Source organism: Typopeltis vanoorti, chromosome 17 (assembly GCF_054136105.1).
Source record: "Typopeltis vanoorti isolate ZY-2024b chromosome 17, IOZ_Tvanoo_1.0, whole genome shotgun sequence".
Classification (NCBI taxonomy): domain Eukaryota; kingdom Metazoa; phylum Arthropoda; class Arachnida; order Uropygi; family Thelyphonidae; genus Typopeltis; species Typopeltis vanoorti.
Window position 1 is genome coordinate 110,883,245 of NC_143565.1, and position 19,734 is coordinate 110,902,978.

Sequence of the window (19,734 nt, forward strand, 5' to 3'; positions counted from 1 at the left end):
TGGGAGCTAGGCTAGAAATACCAAGAATTTAGGCCTCTTGCCTTTAATACAAAACATCATGCATCTCCTTCTTGGAGATGTGTTTTGGCATTAAGGGTAAATATAAAGATTAGTGATCAGAGCTCATGCCACCTTTACCACGAGTTGCCTTGGTCTTGCACTACCTGTAGGATCAGCTAGACTTGCATCACTTGCAGGCGCAAACTTGACTTATTTGTCTGTTTGCTTACTTGGGAAATGGAGTAAAACCAGGTTTAAAAAATTGCTTGGTATTCTTAACATTTATTATACCCAAGGTAAAATACTTTCTACATATATATATATATATATATATATATATATATATGGTTTTTTTTTTTTTTTTTTTATAAATTATTTTATTTCTTTATTTCTTTATTTTTGTTTTTCTTTTCTATCACTAGAGGTCAGGCTAGAAAAAAGATTTATTAACTACTTAGATTTAGTTTACTGGTATAGAAAGCATGAGCATGTAGCTTGGTTCTGTATACAGTTGTATTCTTCCGATGATGACCTCGATATAGAGGTTGAAACGTCAAGTTTTATTTTATTTGTAATTAATAAAATAATCTGTTCAACACGTGTGTTTTTGAGTCCCTAAATCTACAAATAGAGTAGTTTGAGTTTAAGAAAGGGGAATAATGGAGAGACATTGGAAAAAACCTTTGGGTTCAATAAGCAAAATCTGGAAAAGTTTGGAATAAGAAAAGAAGAAATAGTTATGATCACGAATATGTGTGAAATGTAAGAGCTGTGTAAGACTAAATTTGTTAATTTTGAGTGATTTATACTAAACAACAGACAGCAACAAGGAAGCATCTTAACTCTGTTGCTGTTCATTGTAGTGATGAATACTGTTCTAGGTACAGCTAACAACTAGAAAAGAGAAACTGCTGCGTTTGCAGATGATGTGGTGAATTGGACACATTCAGAAGAAGAACTCCAGAGAAAAAACTGGACAGATGTAAGAGTATGAGAACTATGGGTTACCTATTAATAGTAAAAAGAGTGACAACATGAGTTTATATCATAGAGGATATGTACAAGTTAATGGTATTAGACTTAATGGGCAAGTCTTGAAAAGTAACAAAAACTTCGAATATGTGGTAAGTGTGTTTTCTAGTGATGGAAATTTGAATCGGAATACATCAAGGAGGATTTCACTAGGAGAGATTTTATTTATTTATTTATTATTTTTTTTAACACTGTCAAATTGTCTACTTCTGGACTTTGAGGTCCCATTGAAGTGTAAGCTTTGATTAACAGAAGCTTCTTTCTACTAATTTTGCTTTATGCAATGGAGACATGAAGACTAATAAAAAGAGACATAAACAGAATTCAAGTAATGTTATGGAAATGAAAGTCCTGAGAGAAATTGTAAAAACAAAGACAGAATCAGAAATATGACTAGAAAGTGTTTAAGTAATGCTTGCAAACTCCTACTTAGAGTGAGGTGATTTGGATATGCACCAAGAATTAATTTAGAAAGAATACCAGAGAAGAAGAAGAATGTATGGGATAAAATTGAGGAAAAGAGCCAAAGGAAGACCATAGAAAAAAAAGTGGAGAGACCAGAAAAGAGATTTAGGGAAAAGAAACTTGAAGTGGAACAGTGTTTAAGAAGTATCGATTGACTGGTAAAAAGAGACCCAAATTGGGTCTCTTTTCACCTCACTGGTAATTTCAGAGAAACTTAGTACTGATAAAATTTCCATTTTGTTTTAAAGTTATAATGAAATGAAAATGTGTAAAAATGAATAAACACCTATGTCTTTGTATATGTGTTAAAGTCTTAAAATTTAACATGGCAGTTTCTTAATGCCATTAGAAAAGAAATTTAACTTTTTTTCTTTTTTTTTCAGTCAGTTTCATTTGATTGGTACAAAAAAATATAATTCTGTTTGGAGGTTAAAAGAAGATGAAGTCAGAGAAGTGGTAAAAAAAGTACTGGATATGGACAAAATTATATTTGAGGAGATTTTAGGACATCCGTGGGAACCTGCTAGTCTGTAAGTTAAAATCTGGTCTTTTGAATGTTTTTAATGCCATTGATTTTCATTATTATTGTTATTATTATTATTATTATTACGTGACAACTCCAGAGAGAATCCAAAGACTCATCGAGGGAGGGCACCTACTTTACAACTCTCTGTCTCCACCACCATCCACCAACCAAAATGAATCACAACTACCATCATCATGATTACCTATTCGGTTATCTCCCTACCACCATGCCGATGGTAGGGAGGTAACCGAATCAGTTGATATAGTTGAATTACTGAGCGAGCACTTTGCAAGAGTATATCATCCAGGTGGTGACATTGCAGAAATGAATGAACCAATAGATTATACAGGAATTGTGGTGAATGAGGTGGAGGTGAGTAGTCTATTGCAAAATCTCAATGTCAATATATCTGTGGGATTGCATGGTATACCAGCTCGTGTTGTACGTGAAGCGGCTAAAGAATTGTCAGTACCCTTGACCATTTTGTTTAATCTGAGTCTCGGGTCTGGGTTAGACCCGAGGGGGGGGGGGAAAGAGGGGAAAATAGTTCCACTGCAAGACTGCTGTTGTAAATTACTGACCAATTAGCATATCAGGAATCATTGTCAAGGTCTTGGAGAAAACTAGTCAAGAGAAGAATACAGGATTGGATAGATGAAAATGGGATACTGTATGGGGGGGGGGGGCAACATAGTTTTGTGAAGGATAGATCATGCCTCAGTAACTTGCTCACGTTTTATAACACAGTGACAGCTGAACTGGATAAGGGTAATGGGTTTACGGTGATGCTACTGAATCTTGCCAAGGCCTTTGACAAGATACCACATGGAACTCTATTCAGTAAACTGAGCAGATGGAGATGGATAGGAGGGTGGTTGATGGAGAGATACCAGAGAGTGGTTTATTCAGGAATGGCATCCAAAAGATGGCTTGTGACTAGTGGTGTGCCGCAGGGTTTTGTTCTTGGACCACTACTTTTCAATTTGTTCATTAACGATATAGCAAAGGATCTGAGAGGAAGTGTTCACTTGTTTGCTGATGATGCAAAGTTGGGTAGAGTAATTGTGAGTGCACAGGATGGCACAATTTTGCAGGATGATTTGGATAGTTTGGAGGACTGGGCTAGTGAAATGGATGTCAGTTTAATGTGGCAAAGTGTAAGGTTATGCACTTTGGGGTGAAAAGAATAGCAGCAGTATATTGCATTGGTGGAACCTTGCTCTAGGAGATTGATGAGGCCAGGGATTTGGGAATGTTGGTGGATAGAGAGGTGAAGTTTAGGGGGCACATTGCAAAAGTGGCTAAATCAGCTCATCAAATCACTTGGTTACTGAAAAATACTTTAACCAGCAGAGACAAACAAGTTATTGTTCCGCTATATCGAGCCCTGATAAGACCCCATCTGGACTACTGTGTCCAGATATTTGCACCAGGATTTCTTCTTTATGGGGAGGAGGTGGAGAGGATCCAGAGATGAATGACCAAGATTGTGGCAGGTCTGTGGAATGAACCTTATGAGAACAGATTGAAGATTTGTGGGTTGCAAAAATTGGTTGATAGGCAGAAAAGGGGTGATATAATTGAGACATTCAAATTACTGAAGAGTTTCTATAAGATCAATCCAGAAGATATTTTTGAGAATAGGACTGATGGTGGGAGGACTAAGGGCCATACATGGAAGTTGGGCAAGAATGTGGTTAACAAGGGTGTTAGAGCTAGGTTTTTTACTTGGAGAGTGGTAAATGAGTGGAATAAGCTGCCAGAGTCTGTTGTGGGTGCTATGACTGTGAATGAGTTCAAGGCGAGGTATGATAGATACTGTGTGAATATAGAGTAGTTGTTCTTGACATGATGTTAGGGCCTCCTCGATGAGTCTGTTGACTCCTTGGAGTTGCCCAAAATAATAATAATAATCATCATCTACACCAACTCTGTCTACTGCCCACCACTAGTATTTTCACAGACAATCATGAACATCCATGCCCACAGCAGGATTCGAACCTGTGGCCTTTTGGCAGGAGAGTGGATATGTTAATCACTCGGCTAACTAGGCTGGCATTTATGGACACTTCCATGAAGTCAGTAAATACATTGCGGGAAAGATAATAATTCTAATTCCCACAAATATTTTTATGCTGGGTTCAACTCATTTTAGTCTAGGTTCAACTCATTCAAAACTTATGAAAGCACACATACACTTATATATTGAGGCAATGGTTGACTGTATACCAAGAGTCCAAATAATAAATCAAGTAGGGGTTAAATGGATGAATAACACTATTAAGCTTGAGCTGCAAAAAAAGAAACAATTGTGGAGGGAATTTAAGGAAAAAAGTGACCAGCAGGCACAGGAACAGTATAAAGCTCAGGCCAAGATGGTAACAAGGGTGGTAAGAAAAGCAAAAGTGGATTACGAAAGAAAATTGGCCACGCAGGCTAAAGAGAATCCCAAACAGTTTTTTCAATATGTTGCAAGTAAAAGGAAAAATGTTCATGGCAGAATGATCTTAAAAAATACTGAGGGTAGGGAGGTAACCGAATCAGTCGATATAGTGGAATTACCGAGCAAGCACTTTGCAAGAGTATATCATCCAGGTGGTGACATTGCAGGAATTGAAGAACCAACAGCTTATACTGGAATTGTAATGAATGAAGTAGAGGTAACTAGTCTATTACAGAACCTCAATGTCAATACATCTGTGGGATTGGATGGTATGCCAGCTCGTGTCGTACGTGAAGCAGCTAAAGAATTGTCAGTACCCTTGACCATTTTGTTTAATTTGAGCCTCGAGTCTGGGTCAGTCCCAAGGGGATGGAAAGGGGGGAAAATAGTTCCGCTGCATAAAGGTGGTTCCAAGGCTGCTGTTGAAAATTACCGGCCGATCAGCATATCAGGAATTGTTGTCAAGATCGTGGAGAAAATAGTCAAGAGGAAAATTCAAGATTGGATAGATGAAAATGGGATACTGTATCGGGGAAAGCATTGTTTTGTGAAGGATAGGTCATGCCTCAGTAACTTGCTCATGTATTATAATACAGTGACGGCTGAACTGGATAAGGATAATGGGTTTTGCAGTGATTCTACTGGACCTTGCTAAGGCCTTTGACAGGATACCACATGGAATTCTAATGAGTAAATTGCAGCATATGGGGATGGATATGGGGTTGGTGAGATGGATAGTAGGGTGGTTGACAGAGAGACATCAGAGAGTGATTTATTCAGTAGTGTCCACAAGACGGCCTGTGACTAGTGGTGTGCCACAAGGATCTGTTCTTGGACCACTGTGTTTAATTTGTTCATTAATGATATAGGAAAGGATCTGAGAGGAACAGTTCATTTGTTTGCGGATGATGCAAAGTTGGATAGGGCAATAGTGAATGCAGATGATGTCAAAATTTTGCAAGATGATTTGGATAGATTGGAGGACTGGGCTAAGGAGAATGGATGTCAATTTAATTTGGCAAAATGTAAGGTTATACATTTTGGGGTGAAAAGATTAGCAGCAGTTTACTACATTGGTGGAACTGTACTCCACGAAATTGATGAGGCACGAGATTTAGGAGTGTTGGTGGATAAGGAGTTGAAGTTTAGGGGACACATTGCAAAAGTGGCCAAATCAGCTCATCAAATCACTTGGTTGCTTAAGAATACGTTGACAAGCAGAGACAAGCAGGTTATTGTTCCTCTGTATCGAGCCTTGATAAGACCCCATCTCGACTGCTGTGTCCAGATTTGGTCACCTAGGTTTCGTCTTGATGGGGAGGAGGTTGAGAGGATCCAGAGGCAAGTGAACAAGATGATAGCAGATCTGTGGAATGAACCTTATGACAACAGGTTGAGGATTTGTGGATTGCAAAAATTGGTTGATAAGCGGAGGAGAGGAGATATGATTGAGACATTCAAATTACTGAAGGGTTTCTATAAAATTAATTCAGAAGATATTTTTGAGCACAGGACTGGTTGTGGAAGGACTAGGGGACATCTATGGAAACTGGGCAAAAGTGTGGTTAGTAAAGGTGTTAGAGCTGGGTTCTTTACTTTTAGAGTGGTGAATGAGTGGAATGGGCTGCCAGAGTCTGTGGTGGATGCTGTGACAGTTAATGAGTTTAAGGCGAGGTATGATAGATACTGTATGAATGTCAAATAGTTGTGATGAATATGATTTGGGGCCTCCCTCGATGAGTCTAATGACTCCCTGGAATTGCCCTAATAATAATATTATTATTATTATTTCTATGTTTAAATATTGACTTCTTGTCTGCTTATTCACCATATTCTTATACAATTTACAAAAGGCAACTTCTCATTTTCTTCCCCTCTTTCCCTGAACTCTGTAAATAAACTCTCAAATCTTCCTCTTGTCTTGAAACTTCTGCAGTTTATGCTTCCTTGTTCTCTCTAAATAAACAGTCTGTATATTTCCAAAGTCTCTGCATTCCAAACCTTCATACTGCCTTATTTTCTTATCTCTCTCTCTCTCTATCTTCATCAGAGTATCCTCATCACTGTAGGAAAAGGTGACAAAATATTAATTTAAATATAGTCTGATCAAAGCATTGTTTGACTGCTTCTTTGTTTCTGGTTGTCAATTTCTTCCTTATCATAAAAAGTACATATATATGTGTTGAATTTAAAATTTTTACTGAAATTTGTTTTCAGATCCAGAATCTCATCCATCCGGTTTCTCTTTTATTATTATTACACCCTCCATGGAGTCGGCAGACTCATCATGGGAGGTTCATTCAACTGACAACATATAGAATCTTAAAATCCTTAACACTACTTGCATTAACAACACATTCTGGTAATGCCTTCCATTCACTGACAATTCTCCATGTAAAAAATCTACTCCTCGCACTCCTCTTTACATCACTTTTACATAACTTCCAGGATGACCTCTGGTTCTTCCCCTCTCACATACTCTTTTTATAATCCCTCTGGATTAATCTGGTAAAATCCTCTCACTAACTTAAATGTCTCTATCATATCACCTCTCTTCCTCCTATCCACCAAACTCTACAATCCACATTTCTTCAAATCTTCCTGAAGAGAATTAACATCAGCAGTGCTACTTATAATTCTTCCCAACTTTGCATCATCAGCAAACAACTGAAGATTCCCAGTCAGTCCACATGATATATTGTTTATAAACAAGTTAAACATCAGGGACCCACAAACAGAACCCTGGACCACACTACTGGTTACCCTCCTTTTTTGAGACTGCTCCATCATACACAACCTGCTGGTATCATTCAGAGAGCCAGTCTCTGATCCATCTAACCAATATTCTGTTTATTCCTATCCACTGCAGCTTGTACACCAATTTATCATGTGGTAATCTATCAAACGCTTCTGCAAAGAATGCTATGTCCATCAACCCAATTCTGTATTCTATTTTTTACCAATCTCTCCAATACCTTGACCACAACTGCAGTTATACATTCTAGTAGTAAGACTTATACGTTGGTTAGACATAACTGGTAATTAATTTATGGAATTAACAACTCATATAAAGTAAATTAATTAAAGATAACTTTAATGAATCACTTCTATATTTCGGCAATGTCACATTGCCATCTTCGGGAACATAAAGATATGGTATGTGCACTAAGGAACTAACAAAGCAAATGAGGAAGAAAGTCAGAACTAATTTTGTTCCTAAAGTCCTAATGGTGCCCTCTTGCGGGCTAATTTGGTAGTCTTGGCAGTTGGGCTGAAGTTCTCATAATGAAAGTCTCCCAAATTTGGGGCAGTTTCATGCACCCAAATTTGTTGAGGTTAGGAATGTTTTTTAGAGCTGCTGAAGATTCTTTGAATAATCTTTCGTATTTATACTTGCTGCAATGGATTATTTTTGTCTTCTTCCAACGAATTTTATGGTGGGTATCTAAGGCGTGGTCTGCCAGCCCAGAGCGGCTGTACTGGTGAAACCAGATGTAGTCTTGGTGTTCTGAAATCCTGATATTTGTGGTTCTGCCTGTTTGGCCAAAGTAGGACAATTTGCAGCTGCAAGGGACCTGGTATACACCAGGTAGGTCTAGGGGAAGTGGTTGGTCTTTGGTAGAGCGGATAAGGGATGCCAACTTTTTATATGGTCTGTAACAGGAAGTAAGGTCATATTTTTTGAGGATATTACTTATTTTTTCAGAGGTGCCCTGGATGTAGGGGATAGTGATAGACTTGGTGTAGTCTTTATTGTGGAGGGGGGGGAGGGGGGTTGTGGTTTACAGGTTTTAGTATTTTTTGGATTTTTTTGGGGCTGTAGCCATTGGCTAAGAAAGTGTTGAGGATGTGGTTTAGTTCCATAGTCAGGGCCTTGTCATCTGAGCAGATTAATTTTGCCCTGTTATATAGTGTTTTTATCACCCCATATTGTTGTGAGGGGGGGGATTGCTGGTGAATGTATCTGCCAGTGTGGGTGGGTTTTCTGTAAACAGAGAAAACCAAAGATCCATCAAGCTGGCAGGTGATTAAAGTGTCTAGGAAGGGGAGGGTGTTGTTTTCCTCTTTTTCCAAGGTGAACTGGACTCTGGGATGTTGGTTGTTTAAGTGTGTTAGGAAGGAGTGGAGTGTGTCTGAGCCATCTGGCTAAATAGCAAACACATCATCCACATAACGAAGCCAAATAGTGGGTTTTTGTGGGGCGGAGTTTAAGGCTTTCTCTTCAAATGTCTCCATAAAGAAATTGGCCAAGGGTGGAGAAAGTGGTGAACCCATGGCTGTCCCCTCTATCTGTTTGTAGAACTTTCCTTGCCAAACGAAATAGCCTGAGTTCATTGTGAACTGAAATAGGGCTGAGATATCGGGAGGAAACTTGGCTTGGATGAGCTCAAGGGTTTCCTTGAGTGGGACATTAGTGAATAGGGAGGAGACGTCAAAACTGACCATTATGTCAGTGTGTTGGAGTGTGAGGTTTTCTATACTGGCTTTAAAGTGGGCTGAGTTTTTTATGTGTGATGGTGTGTTGCCAGTAGTGTAGTGTGTGAGCGTTTTGGCTAAATGTTTGGCTAATTTATATGTGGGGGAATCAATGCCATCCACTATGGGACGTAATGGCACATTTTGTTTATGTATTTTTGGGAGTCCATATAATCGGGGGGGGTCTAGAGTTATAAGGTTTAAGTTTGTTGGTAACTTCCACAGGCCAAGAAGTGACTTTCTTAAGGAGTCTGTGGATAGTTCTAATCTGAGAGCTGGTCGGATTATATTCAATGGGGAGGTAAATAGTACGGTCTCGTATTAAAGAATTTAGCTTACCTTTGTAGTCTTTTTGATTGATGTAGTCGGTGTTCTCACTAAAGCGAAACCTCCAAAATCCAACTTATCCAAAAACGAATATACAGCCCTACAAGAATTAAAAAACAACAAAAAAATAGTAATCACCAAAGCTGATAAGGGAAGCGCCACTGTGGTACTCAATCAAAAAGACTACAAAGGTAAGCTAAATTCTTTAATACGAGACCGTACTACTTACCTCCCCATTGAATATAATCCGACCAGCTCTCAGATTAGAACTATCCACAGACTCCTTAAGAAAGTCACTTCTTGGCCTGTGGAAGTCACCAACAAACTTAAACCTTATAACTCTAGACCCCCTCGATTATATGGACTCCCAAAAATACATAAACAAAATGTGCCATTACGTCCCATAGTGGATGGCATTGATTCCCCCACATATAAATTAGCCAAACATTTAGCCAAAACACTCACACACTACACTGGCAACACACCATCTCACATAAAAAACTCGGCCCACTTTAAAGCCAGTATAGAAAACCTCACACTCCAACACACTGACATAATGGTCAGTTTTGATGTCTCCTCCCTATTCACTAATGTCCCACTCAAAGAAACCCTTGAGCTCATCCAAGCCAAGTTTCCTCCCGATATCTCAGCCCTATTTCAGTTCACAATGAACTCAGGCTATTTCGTTTGGCAAGGAAAGTTCTACAAACAGATAGAGGGGACAGCCATGGGTTCACCACTTTCCCCACCCTTGGCCAATTTCTTTATGGAGACATTTGAAGAGAAAGCCTTAAACTCCGCCCCACAAAAACCCACTATTTGGCTTCGTTATGTGGATGATGTGTTTGCTGTTTGGCCACATGGCTCAGACACACTCCACTCCTTCCTAACACACTTAAACAACCAACATCCCAGAGTCCAGTTCACCTTAGAAAAAGAGGAAAACAACACCCTCCCCTTCCTAGACACTTTAATCACCTGCCAGCTTGATGAATCTTTGGTTTTCTCTGTTTACAGAAAACCCACCCACACTGGCAGATACATTCACCAGCAATCCCCCCCCCCCCCTCACAACAATATGGGGTGATACAAACACTATATAACAGGGCAAAATTAATCTGCTCAGATGACAAGGCCCTAACTATGGAACTAAACCACATCCTCAACACTTTCTTAGCCAATGGCTACAGCCCCCAAAAAATCCAAAAAATACTAAAACCTGTAAACCACAACCCCCCTCCCCCCCTCCACAATAAAGACTACACCAAGTCTATCACTATCCCCTACATCCAGGGCACCTCTGAAAAAATAAGTAATATCCTCAAAAAATATGACCTTACTTCCTGTTACAGACCATATAAAAAGTTGGCATCCCTTATCCGCTCTACCAAAGACCAACCACTTCCCCTAGACCTACCTGGTGTATACCAGGTCCCTTGCAGCTGCAAATTGTCCTACTTTGGCCAAACAGGCAGAACAACAAATATCAGGATTTCAGAACACCAAGACTACATCCGGTTTCACCAGTACAGCCGCTCTGGGTTGGCAGACCATGCCTTAGATACCCACCATAAAATTCGTTGGAAGAAGACAAAAATAATCCATCACAGCAAGTATAAATACGAAAGATTATTCAAAGAATCTTCAGCAGCTCTAAAAAACGTTCCTAACCTCAACAAATTTGGGTGCATGAAACTGCCCCAAATTTGGGAGACTTTCATTATGAGAACTTCAGCCCAACTGCCAAGACTACCAAATTAGCCTGCAAGAGGGCACCATTAGGACTTTAGGAACAAAATTAGTTCTGACTTTCTTCCTCATTTGCTTTGTTAGTTCCTTAGTGCACATACCATATCTTTATGTTCCCGAAGATGGCAATGTGACATTGCCGAAATATAGAAGTGATTCATTAAAGTTATCTTTAATTAATTTACTTTATATGCGTTGTTAATTCCGTAAATTAATTACCAGTTATGCAGTTATACAGACTGGCCTATAGTTGGAGACTTCTGTCTTAGAATCATGCTTGTGGAGTGATACTATTTTGCCTTCTTTCCATTCCTTAGGAACCATACCCACTGCAAGACTTTCATTAAATAACCAGGTTAAGGGTATAACCAACTGTGGTGCACGTTCCTTAAGAATACGTGGTGATATGTCATCCATTCCCACAGCCTTATTCACGTCTAACCCAACCAACATCTGATACACCTCTGTTGCTTTCACTTCCAATTCTCCTAATACTTGTCTCTCTTCTATATATTGCATGGCCTCACTTGTACCAGTATGATATACACTGATAAAGTGCTTGTTCAGTAATTCCACTATATCCTTTGTTATAGTGTTAGTCTGATGTTATTCTGATGCCACGACTATCCACCAATGTTAATCTGCCATAATTATTCCTCCTCTTGCTTGTCATGTAGCAGAAAAATTCCCTCAAGTTAACCTTGGCCTGACAAGCCAATCTCCTCTCGTGCTGCACCTTTTCTTTCTTTACCATGCTCGTCACCTTTCTAGCTGGAACTTTATACTCTTCATGGATCTGATGACCACCAACTGCAGTCTTGTACTGCTTCCTTAACATTTTCTTTTCCTTGATTGATTTCATTATTCATCCATTTCATTCAAACTCTATTTACTTGCTTAATCCTTGGTGCAGTCATACAATGCTTTTGTCAAATACTGCCTTGTGAATTTTTATGCCTTGTCAACATCTTTTTTGCTCAGCTCATCTATCCAATGTATTGATGCTAACTGACTACAGAGCTTCCTATAATCACCTGCTTTATATTTCCTTTTCTTTTTCATCTTTTTTTCATCCTTTTTTTCTTTTTCCCAAACAAGTACCTCATGATCACTCCCACCAACTGGCAGCAGTGTCAACACTTCATTAACACTACATCTTGTGATGTTATCACCAAATCCAAAACATTAAAGCTTCTAGTCACTTCAGTCACATTCTGCTTAAGATACTTATCTCTCAGAAATTCCATAAACTCACTTTCCTTGTTCCCATACATTTCCGCATCTCTTCCTTCCATTCTACAGGGTGTTCGGGATAAATTTGACATATTTATAATTAATTATATTTTTCCGTAAGTTACATGTATTAACACACACTTCTCTTCATTTAAAAGTTTGGACCCTTCTTCATTCATATACAAGATGTCAGAAAGGATGGATAGCTGGAACCCACCTGAATCATGGAAGAGAATAACTTGTATCATGATGATTCGTGCCCGCCATCAAAATAAGGATATTACGACTGCTGCCCAATGCTCCCTGAATACAGTAAAAACAATCAGGCATGAACTAGAGACTTGCAATGGTGACTACGAGGATGTAGCAAGAAGAAAGATCCCTAGCAGACGATCTGATTGCGTTCGTACAGCAGAATTCCTCGCAAATCTGCAGGAACAGGTGTTGAAGAACCCTGGCATTGGAATTCGGGCTTTGTTCGTGGAGTTGCTAACTGTAGTCAAGCCCTGGATAACAAGGGTAGCCAATGGTAGGCCATATGTATGGCAGCAGGATTCGGCCCCTTGCCACACCTCTGGGAAAAGTCAAAAATGGTTGTCTGAAAATTTCTACGACTTCACCAGTCCAAATGTTTGGCCTCCAAACTCCCCAGACCTTAACCCCATGGATTATTTTGTATGGGGCGCAGTTGAAAAAGACACCAATCGCACTTCCAGTAATACAAAAGCCCAGTTAATGGATAAAATTAAAACAGTTTTTGCGGCCCTTCCCAGGGAGACTGTAGCATCAGCTTGTTCGAGGTTCCGAAGCAGAATTGAAGCTGTGATCGATGCTAATGGTGGTTATTTTGAGTAAATCTTGTTGATAGTATTGTAATTAACTCTGCCTGTAATGTTTTTTTGTCAATTCATTAAATTTAATAGATACAAAGAAGATTTTCTTTTTCCTTACGAAACTGTCAAATTTATCCCGAACACCCTGTATATTCCTGTAATTAAAGTCTACCATTAGGATCACCTTCTTTTTACATGCAAAAGTAATTTGCTTAAACATTTCACAGTCAGTATTCTCCTCATTCCCTTGTCTATAACGGCATCCTATCAGATATACTAACCTGTTTATTTCAACTTCACACCACACAGATTCAAAATCTGTGCATGCACTATCAACTTTCACACTTTGCAGACACAATTCCTCTTTTATCATTAACAGCACTCCCTCCTCCTCTCTTCACATTTTTATCCTTCCAGAAAATTATATATACTGCCAATTCTATTCCTGACATCACATCCTCCTCAGACAACCATGTTTCACTTATTCCAATTATCTTTGGACATACTGTCTCAATCAATGCAACAAACTGAGCTCTCTTGTTTCAAATACTCTTTACATTTGTGTATAAACATAACAATCCCTATGTGTTTGAGGCCATTCTACCAGCACTAACATTCTCTATTCTAGCTGCTATACCACACATCTCTTTGGTCTGACCATTCCCGTTTCCCTGATCCTGACTCTGATTTCCATTCCTGTCTCATTCTCACCTTTATGCATTCCATCATCTTGTGCAACTGAAATTACATCTTCAATTTCATAACCATCTTCCTCCTGCCATACAATCTGTTGATTTGTGCTATCCTTCTTCATAGGTACACTCTGACCTTTGCTACATTAATCACTCTGTGCCTTCTCAGACAACAATAGACTTTCTAAATGCCCAACACCAAACCCATTGAAATGTAATCCATCAGCTTTATACTATTCAACTTCCCTTCAAATTCATTCTACAGATTTATAAATTGAACCCCCCCCCCTTTGCCTCACACAACTCAGCCATCTTACTATTCATTATCTCTGTTCTCCTTCTCCATGTTATCATATCTGGACAACACACCTACAACTTTCCAAACAACATATTCCTTTTTACCTGCTGCAACAACTTCCTCAAGTTTCTAACAACATTCTTTTTCTCCCCAACTAAGTCATTTGTGCCCACGACTACCAGTAATTTTGATGCCTGGTATTTCCTTTTCTGCAACACATCAATTATTTGCTTCATTGTTCTGCCAGGAAAGCATGATTTGTGCACTTGATTAGTAATGACACCTCTAATGATTGAGTCCCCATACACTGATATAAGACTATCCTTTGACTCTTCCTTCACAATATTAACTTCTTCCTTCTTATTATCATCAACCAATCTCTCCTTTAGCTGTTTAATAACCTCTTCCAGATGTTTCATTTCATTTTTCATTTTCACTATCTCTTGCCTAAGCTCTTCTACTATGGTCCCCATTTCTAATTGCTCTAATCTATTCAGACACTTTTCACATATGTTAATGCTTTCCTTCTTCTAATTTGCCCAAACAGTCCACAAATCTTTCACATTTTTTGGTGCATACAACAGAGCAGTTTTTGCAACACATCCACTGCAAAAAATTAAGGTAGAGCCAGACTTTCATACAAAAACCTTCCATGCTGCTGAGATGTTTCTTTATGGAAGCCATCTTCAGAAACTGAAACAGTACAAACAAACAAGTTGCAAAACACAATATAAACAACAAAAAATTTCACCAACAACACCACTGAAGGACACTTGTATCCAAACTGAAAAAATGCAGCACAATTTGCAATAAAAAGCTACACTATACACTAATTAAAAACATTTTTGTAACAGCTTAAATCTACCACTACATTCACTCGCGACACTAGCAACCCCTCTTTTAGTTTCATGAACAGAGTGCCTAGCATTAATTCTTATTGGTCTGTCACATCTGTCCACTGGATAAAGACTTCTCCAAAGTTTCAGTAGTTATCATTCTATCATTTTCACCAACCAATATTATTCTTCCATATTCATTCTTTCTTCTACTAGCCACATATTAAAAAAAAAAAAAATTCCTGAGATCATTATTTTTATTTTATTTTTTTGGCTTCATTAACTAATACCAATATTTTTAATTACCATTGAGAACATCAATGCTATGCACTCTGTTCATGGAACTAAAAGAGAGGTCGCTAGTGAGCGTAGTGGTAGATTTGAGCTGTGCTAAAAATAGTGTTTTTAATTAGTGTATGGTAATAATCAGTGTATGATATGTACCACTCATTTCATGCTGCCTCCATAATGTCTTCTTCTTTTAGTTGCGCTTAATTTCTTCATTCATCCATTTCACACCTACATTGCTTCTGCTAGATAGTTCTTGAATAGCATCCCAAACAAACATTAATCTCCTTTCTATCCAACTCCTCATTCCATTCTACAGCTGCAGGTTGTCTCCTGAGCTTTTCATAATCACCAGCTTGTAGTTCCATATATATTCTTTCCTTAAAAGTGTCCTCATATGGCTAACTGCCACCCATGTGATCAATTTATGATCTCTTTCACCAACCAAAGGGCAATTCAACACCTCATTTATAATAACATCCTCTGATGAGATGATCTAATCTGAGACTGTTGATCCCTGCATGCCTTCTCTTACCTACTTCTATAAGGTAGTTCTCCCTCAAAGTCTCAAAAGAAGTTCATTCCTTATGTTTTGGATGCCACCACTTCATTCCAGTCTATGTTGCCATCATTAAAATCACTCATAATGATCACACTTTTTTTTTATTTGCTAGGCTAATTTGCCTATACATTTCATCACTGCCATTCACACTGCCAGATACATTGTGAAACTTCATTCTGGTATGTGGAAGAGGCAGAGATCTGAGAGTGATAGTTGAAGTTCAGGGAATTTATTGCAAAAGTTGTGAAAGTTACTCAGAAAGTTGCTATCATAATAATGCACTTATCAGTGTTTGGGTATAAGGAGGTGATAGCAAGAGACTAAGACTTCCTCAGGACTGTGGAATATGAGGGCAATCTGCAAGAGTGTGTTTTGCAGAGCTTGGCAAATAAGAGAAGCAGTAATATAATTGAGGCATATGTTAATGTAAGAAGCCTGTCAGATAGACAAGGATCATGTGAGTATGGGATGAAAAATATATTTTCTACACAGATAGGAATGAATGAGTTGAATACATTTCTTGTATTTGTGTTCAGTGCACCATTGTTGAATGTGACAAGGCAGGAAAGGTATGTTCTTTAGGGAGTCTTTCCTCCTGCAATCAGTCTTATGAATCTATGGAACATGTAAATATAGCCATCTCACAATTATCTAGTCATGCTGAGAAATCAGTTTACTGAATTTAAATGAAAGCCTAGTTTATCAAATATACATTGTATAATACTATTCCTGGAATTTATTGATATGATAACTCATCCAGGGAACAGTTAACTGAGGGCTAGTTATTTGAAGGCTGGATTATTAAAGCATCACTATAATACTAATACTGTCTTGATCAAACATGTCATCAACATGTCTGATCATTTCATAATCTTGAATATTTATCATATCAGATTGTACTTTGAATATTTTCAGCCCTTCATTTAGTGATCAAGATGAGGATAGTTTTGATTCTACAACAAGAAGAGAATCTTCTGCATTGCAGTTAGTTCATCATACTTTTGAATCATTAACTCCAGGTTAGTGGTAATCTCATTTTCATTTATTTTATAAGTTTTTTTTTAAATTTTATTTTGTATTTGACATAAAGTGTAAGTTGAATTTGTTTAGATAGTATAGTGAAGTAGGAGTTTCTTAGCTTTCTTTTTTTTTAATTTTTTTATTTTAAAGCTCTTCTATTTCTCTATTTCCTTATCAGTTTTTCACTTCACATTTTTCAATAAAGAATCTGTTGTGGACAGAAAGTTGGTTATTATATTCACTACTTACATTTAATTCTAAACTGTTTTTAACACCTGATTGAAGGGACAGACCTTAGACTTTTTCTTTATTTAGAAAAGTCTAAGGTAAGAGTATTATTTATATATAAAGAATTTGTTATACTCTTTATCTGTAATAGTTCAGAAATCTACAAGGTTCTCTTAATTTTACTGTGCATTTTCATACTCATTATATTTATTATTTTTTTGTCATGATAATACATTATGAATTTGAATGAAGGAAAAAAAATATTTATGTACTATTATTATTTTTATTTTTTTTGAGGTATAACAAGTTTTTCATAATGACTTAATTTCTTAAAGAGTAAGTCATACCTGCCATTGATTTCTATTGCATTAGCAAGTAGAGCAAATAATAAATATGATGACCATCTTCATGGTCATCATATTTATTATTTTTTGTCATGATAATACATGCCAGCCTGGTTGGCCGAGTGGTTAACGTATCCACTCTGATTATACATATAAATCCCAACCAGTTGGTATGGAATGGTTTCCAATACTATCTGAAGGTTGCATAGAGTCCTGAAGTATGCTGGATACTAAATATTTGATAGGCTGAATGATATTTACTATATTTAATATTTAGTATCCAGCATACTTCAGGATTTTAGGCAACCTTCAGATAGTATTGGAAACCATTCCATACCAACTGGTTGGAATTTATATGTATAATCATGGTGTTAATATATATATATAGACTTGTTGTTGCTCCCAATGTAATTTTACAACTAATAGATAATATTAATAATAGGACTCTAGCATTGATGTAGTAAGGTTTTTTTTTTTTTTTTTTTTCACCAGAGGTCAGGCCAATAATTGTTGTAACAGTTGGTCAGTAACTTTAACAAACCATGTAGATTGTAGTGCAGCTTGTTTCTCTGTATGTAGTATATATGCTCCAGAAGATGACCTTGATATAAAGGTTCAAAATGTTGAATGTGAATTTTGGTTTATATTAAACTAAAGTTTTACTCAAACATGGTAGTTGTCTCCATAATTTTCCAAAATGTATTTGGATCACCGTGTAAGCCTAAAAGAATGGATTCTCAATGATTTTATTGTATGATATTTAAACAGGAATCAAGGCCTCATCTTCATGACATTTGGAAATTGGAAGTCTCTCATATGTTTAAGTAACCTGTCAGATCTCCAGCACACTCTCCTTATGCAGGTTTCAGGGATAGCCTCTTGTTCTAACCATGTCTCCTCTAATCTATGAAAAATCCCCTCTACATGATGTTAATAACCATCTAAAGACATTTTGCCACAGTGAACATTTCATACTTAGTACTTATGTATATATATGAATAGCATACATGAATCTTTGTTATTTCAATGTGATACAATTCAGCTACTGAAATGGTTGAGGGTTCAAATCCTGCTGTGGGCATGGATATTTGCAATTGTCTTTAGATAAGAGTGAATTTCATTGCCTGTGTGAGACCACTACCCTGCTTATTCTTATTGGAAGCCTACAAGTGGCTTGAAAAAGTTCCATATTTGGTTTCTATAGCAGGGTTTCAGACTGTGCAAAAATAAAAAATTATATAATAATCAACAAATAGGAAAATACCTTAACATATCCATGGTACTAATGTACTAGGCTTATAACCTTTCATGAGTGGGAATCACATAAAAAAATTCTCTAATACATTTATGACAAACAGTGAAATTTCAGTTTTGTTTATTACTATATTAAATCTACAAGTGAATCCTGCATATCTAATTTCTGTTAACTCTTGTCTCTATAGTTTGCTTTCAACAAGAAATTTTCTCATTTATCATTATTATTATTAACATCAGACCTCCATGCAGTCAAAGAGACTCATTGTAGAAGGTCCGCACTGGAGTCACGGAGTCATGCTTTTAATGCATTCACAGATTCTGTGCCAACACACTTTCAGGCAGTGCATTCCACTCACCAACCACTCTCTATGTAAAGAACTTACACCTCCCTCCCTTTCTCCCCTTGACCACACCCACCTCATATAGCTTTTGGGGATGGCCTCTTGTTCTATCGATATATGTCTCCCTCTACTTTGCAAACACCTCTACATTAATCTGTTCACACTCCTTTAAAAACTTATATGTCCTCTCTCCTCTTTCTTCTATTTACATTGCTCCGCAAATTGCATTCTCTCAATCTGAATTTCATATCCAGAGATCCACCTTAGTGAATCTGCTGTAGTCCTTCTCTATAAGATATCCCCTTGAAAATCCAGGTGACTAGATTTTCACACAGTAGTCAATATGTGGCCTATCAAGAACAAGCAAACCATTATCTCTTTGTTCTACATGCTAAGATCCTCTTCGTCATTTGTTTGTCATGGTATGACCTTTGCTGTCCTTCTGCTAGTAAACCTTAAACCAAACAATTATCTCATCATTGCCATAATACCTTGTGATGTCTTCAAATTTAGAAACATGACCTCCACACTTCAGGTAGGGATCAGACTTGTCATGCTCCAAGATCTCTTATTTCCTCCACCTTCTTCAGAATTTTCCATTAATTTTATGCTGCATATCCCATCCTTGCCTACAAAATTTCAAGACCTTATAATATTGAACTGATTGCTGCACTCACTTGCATACTGAGTCTTTTCAAATTCTCCTGTAAGGCCACATCATATGCTCTATTCCTCATAATTCTTTTCAACTTTGAATAATCTGTAAACAGCTACATATCCCCAG

General features: G+C 37.5%; 1 protein-coding gene across 1 annotated transcript in view; it reads left to right on the forward strand.

Moving 5' to 3' along the window:
• The window catches only part of LOC150097776 (dynein regulatory complex protein 1-like), a 303,397-nt gene that overhangs the window by 197,396 nt on the left and 86,267 nt on the right, over positions 1-19,734 (forward strand). The window contains exons 11-12 of the mRNA XM_090406989.1: positions 1,881-2,027; positions 16,676-16,779. Coding sequence (XP_090263115.1) covers positions 1,881-2,027; positions 16,676-16,779 — 251 coding nt within the window. The remainder of the gene's footprint in view (positions 1-1,880; positions 2,028-16,675; positions 16,780-19,734) is intronic.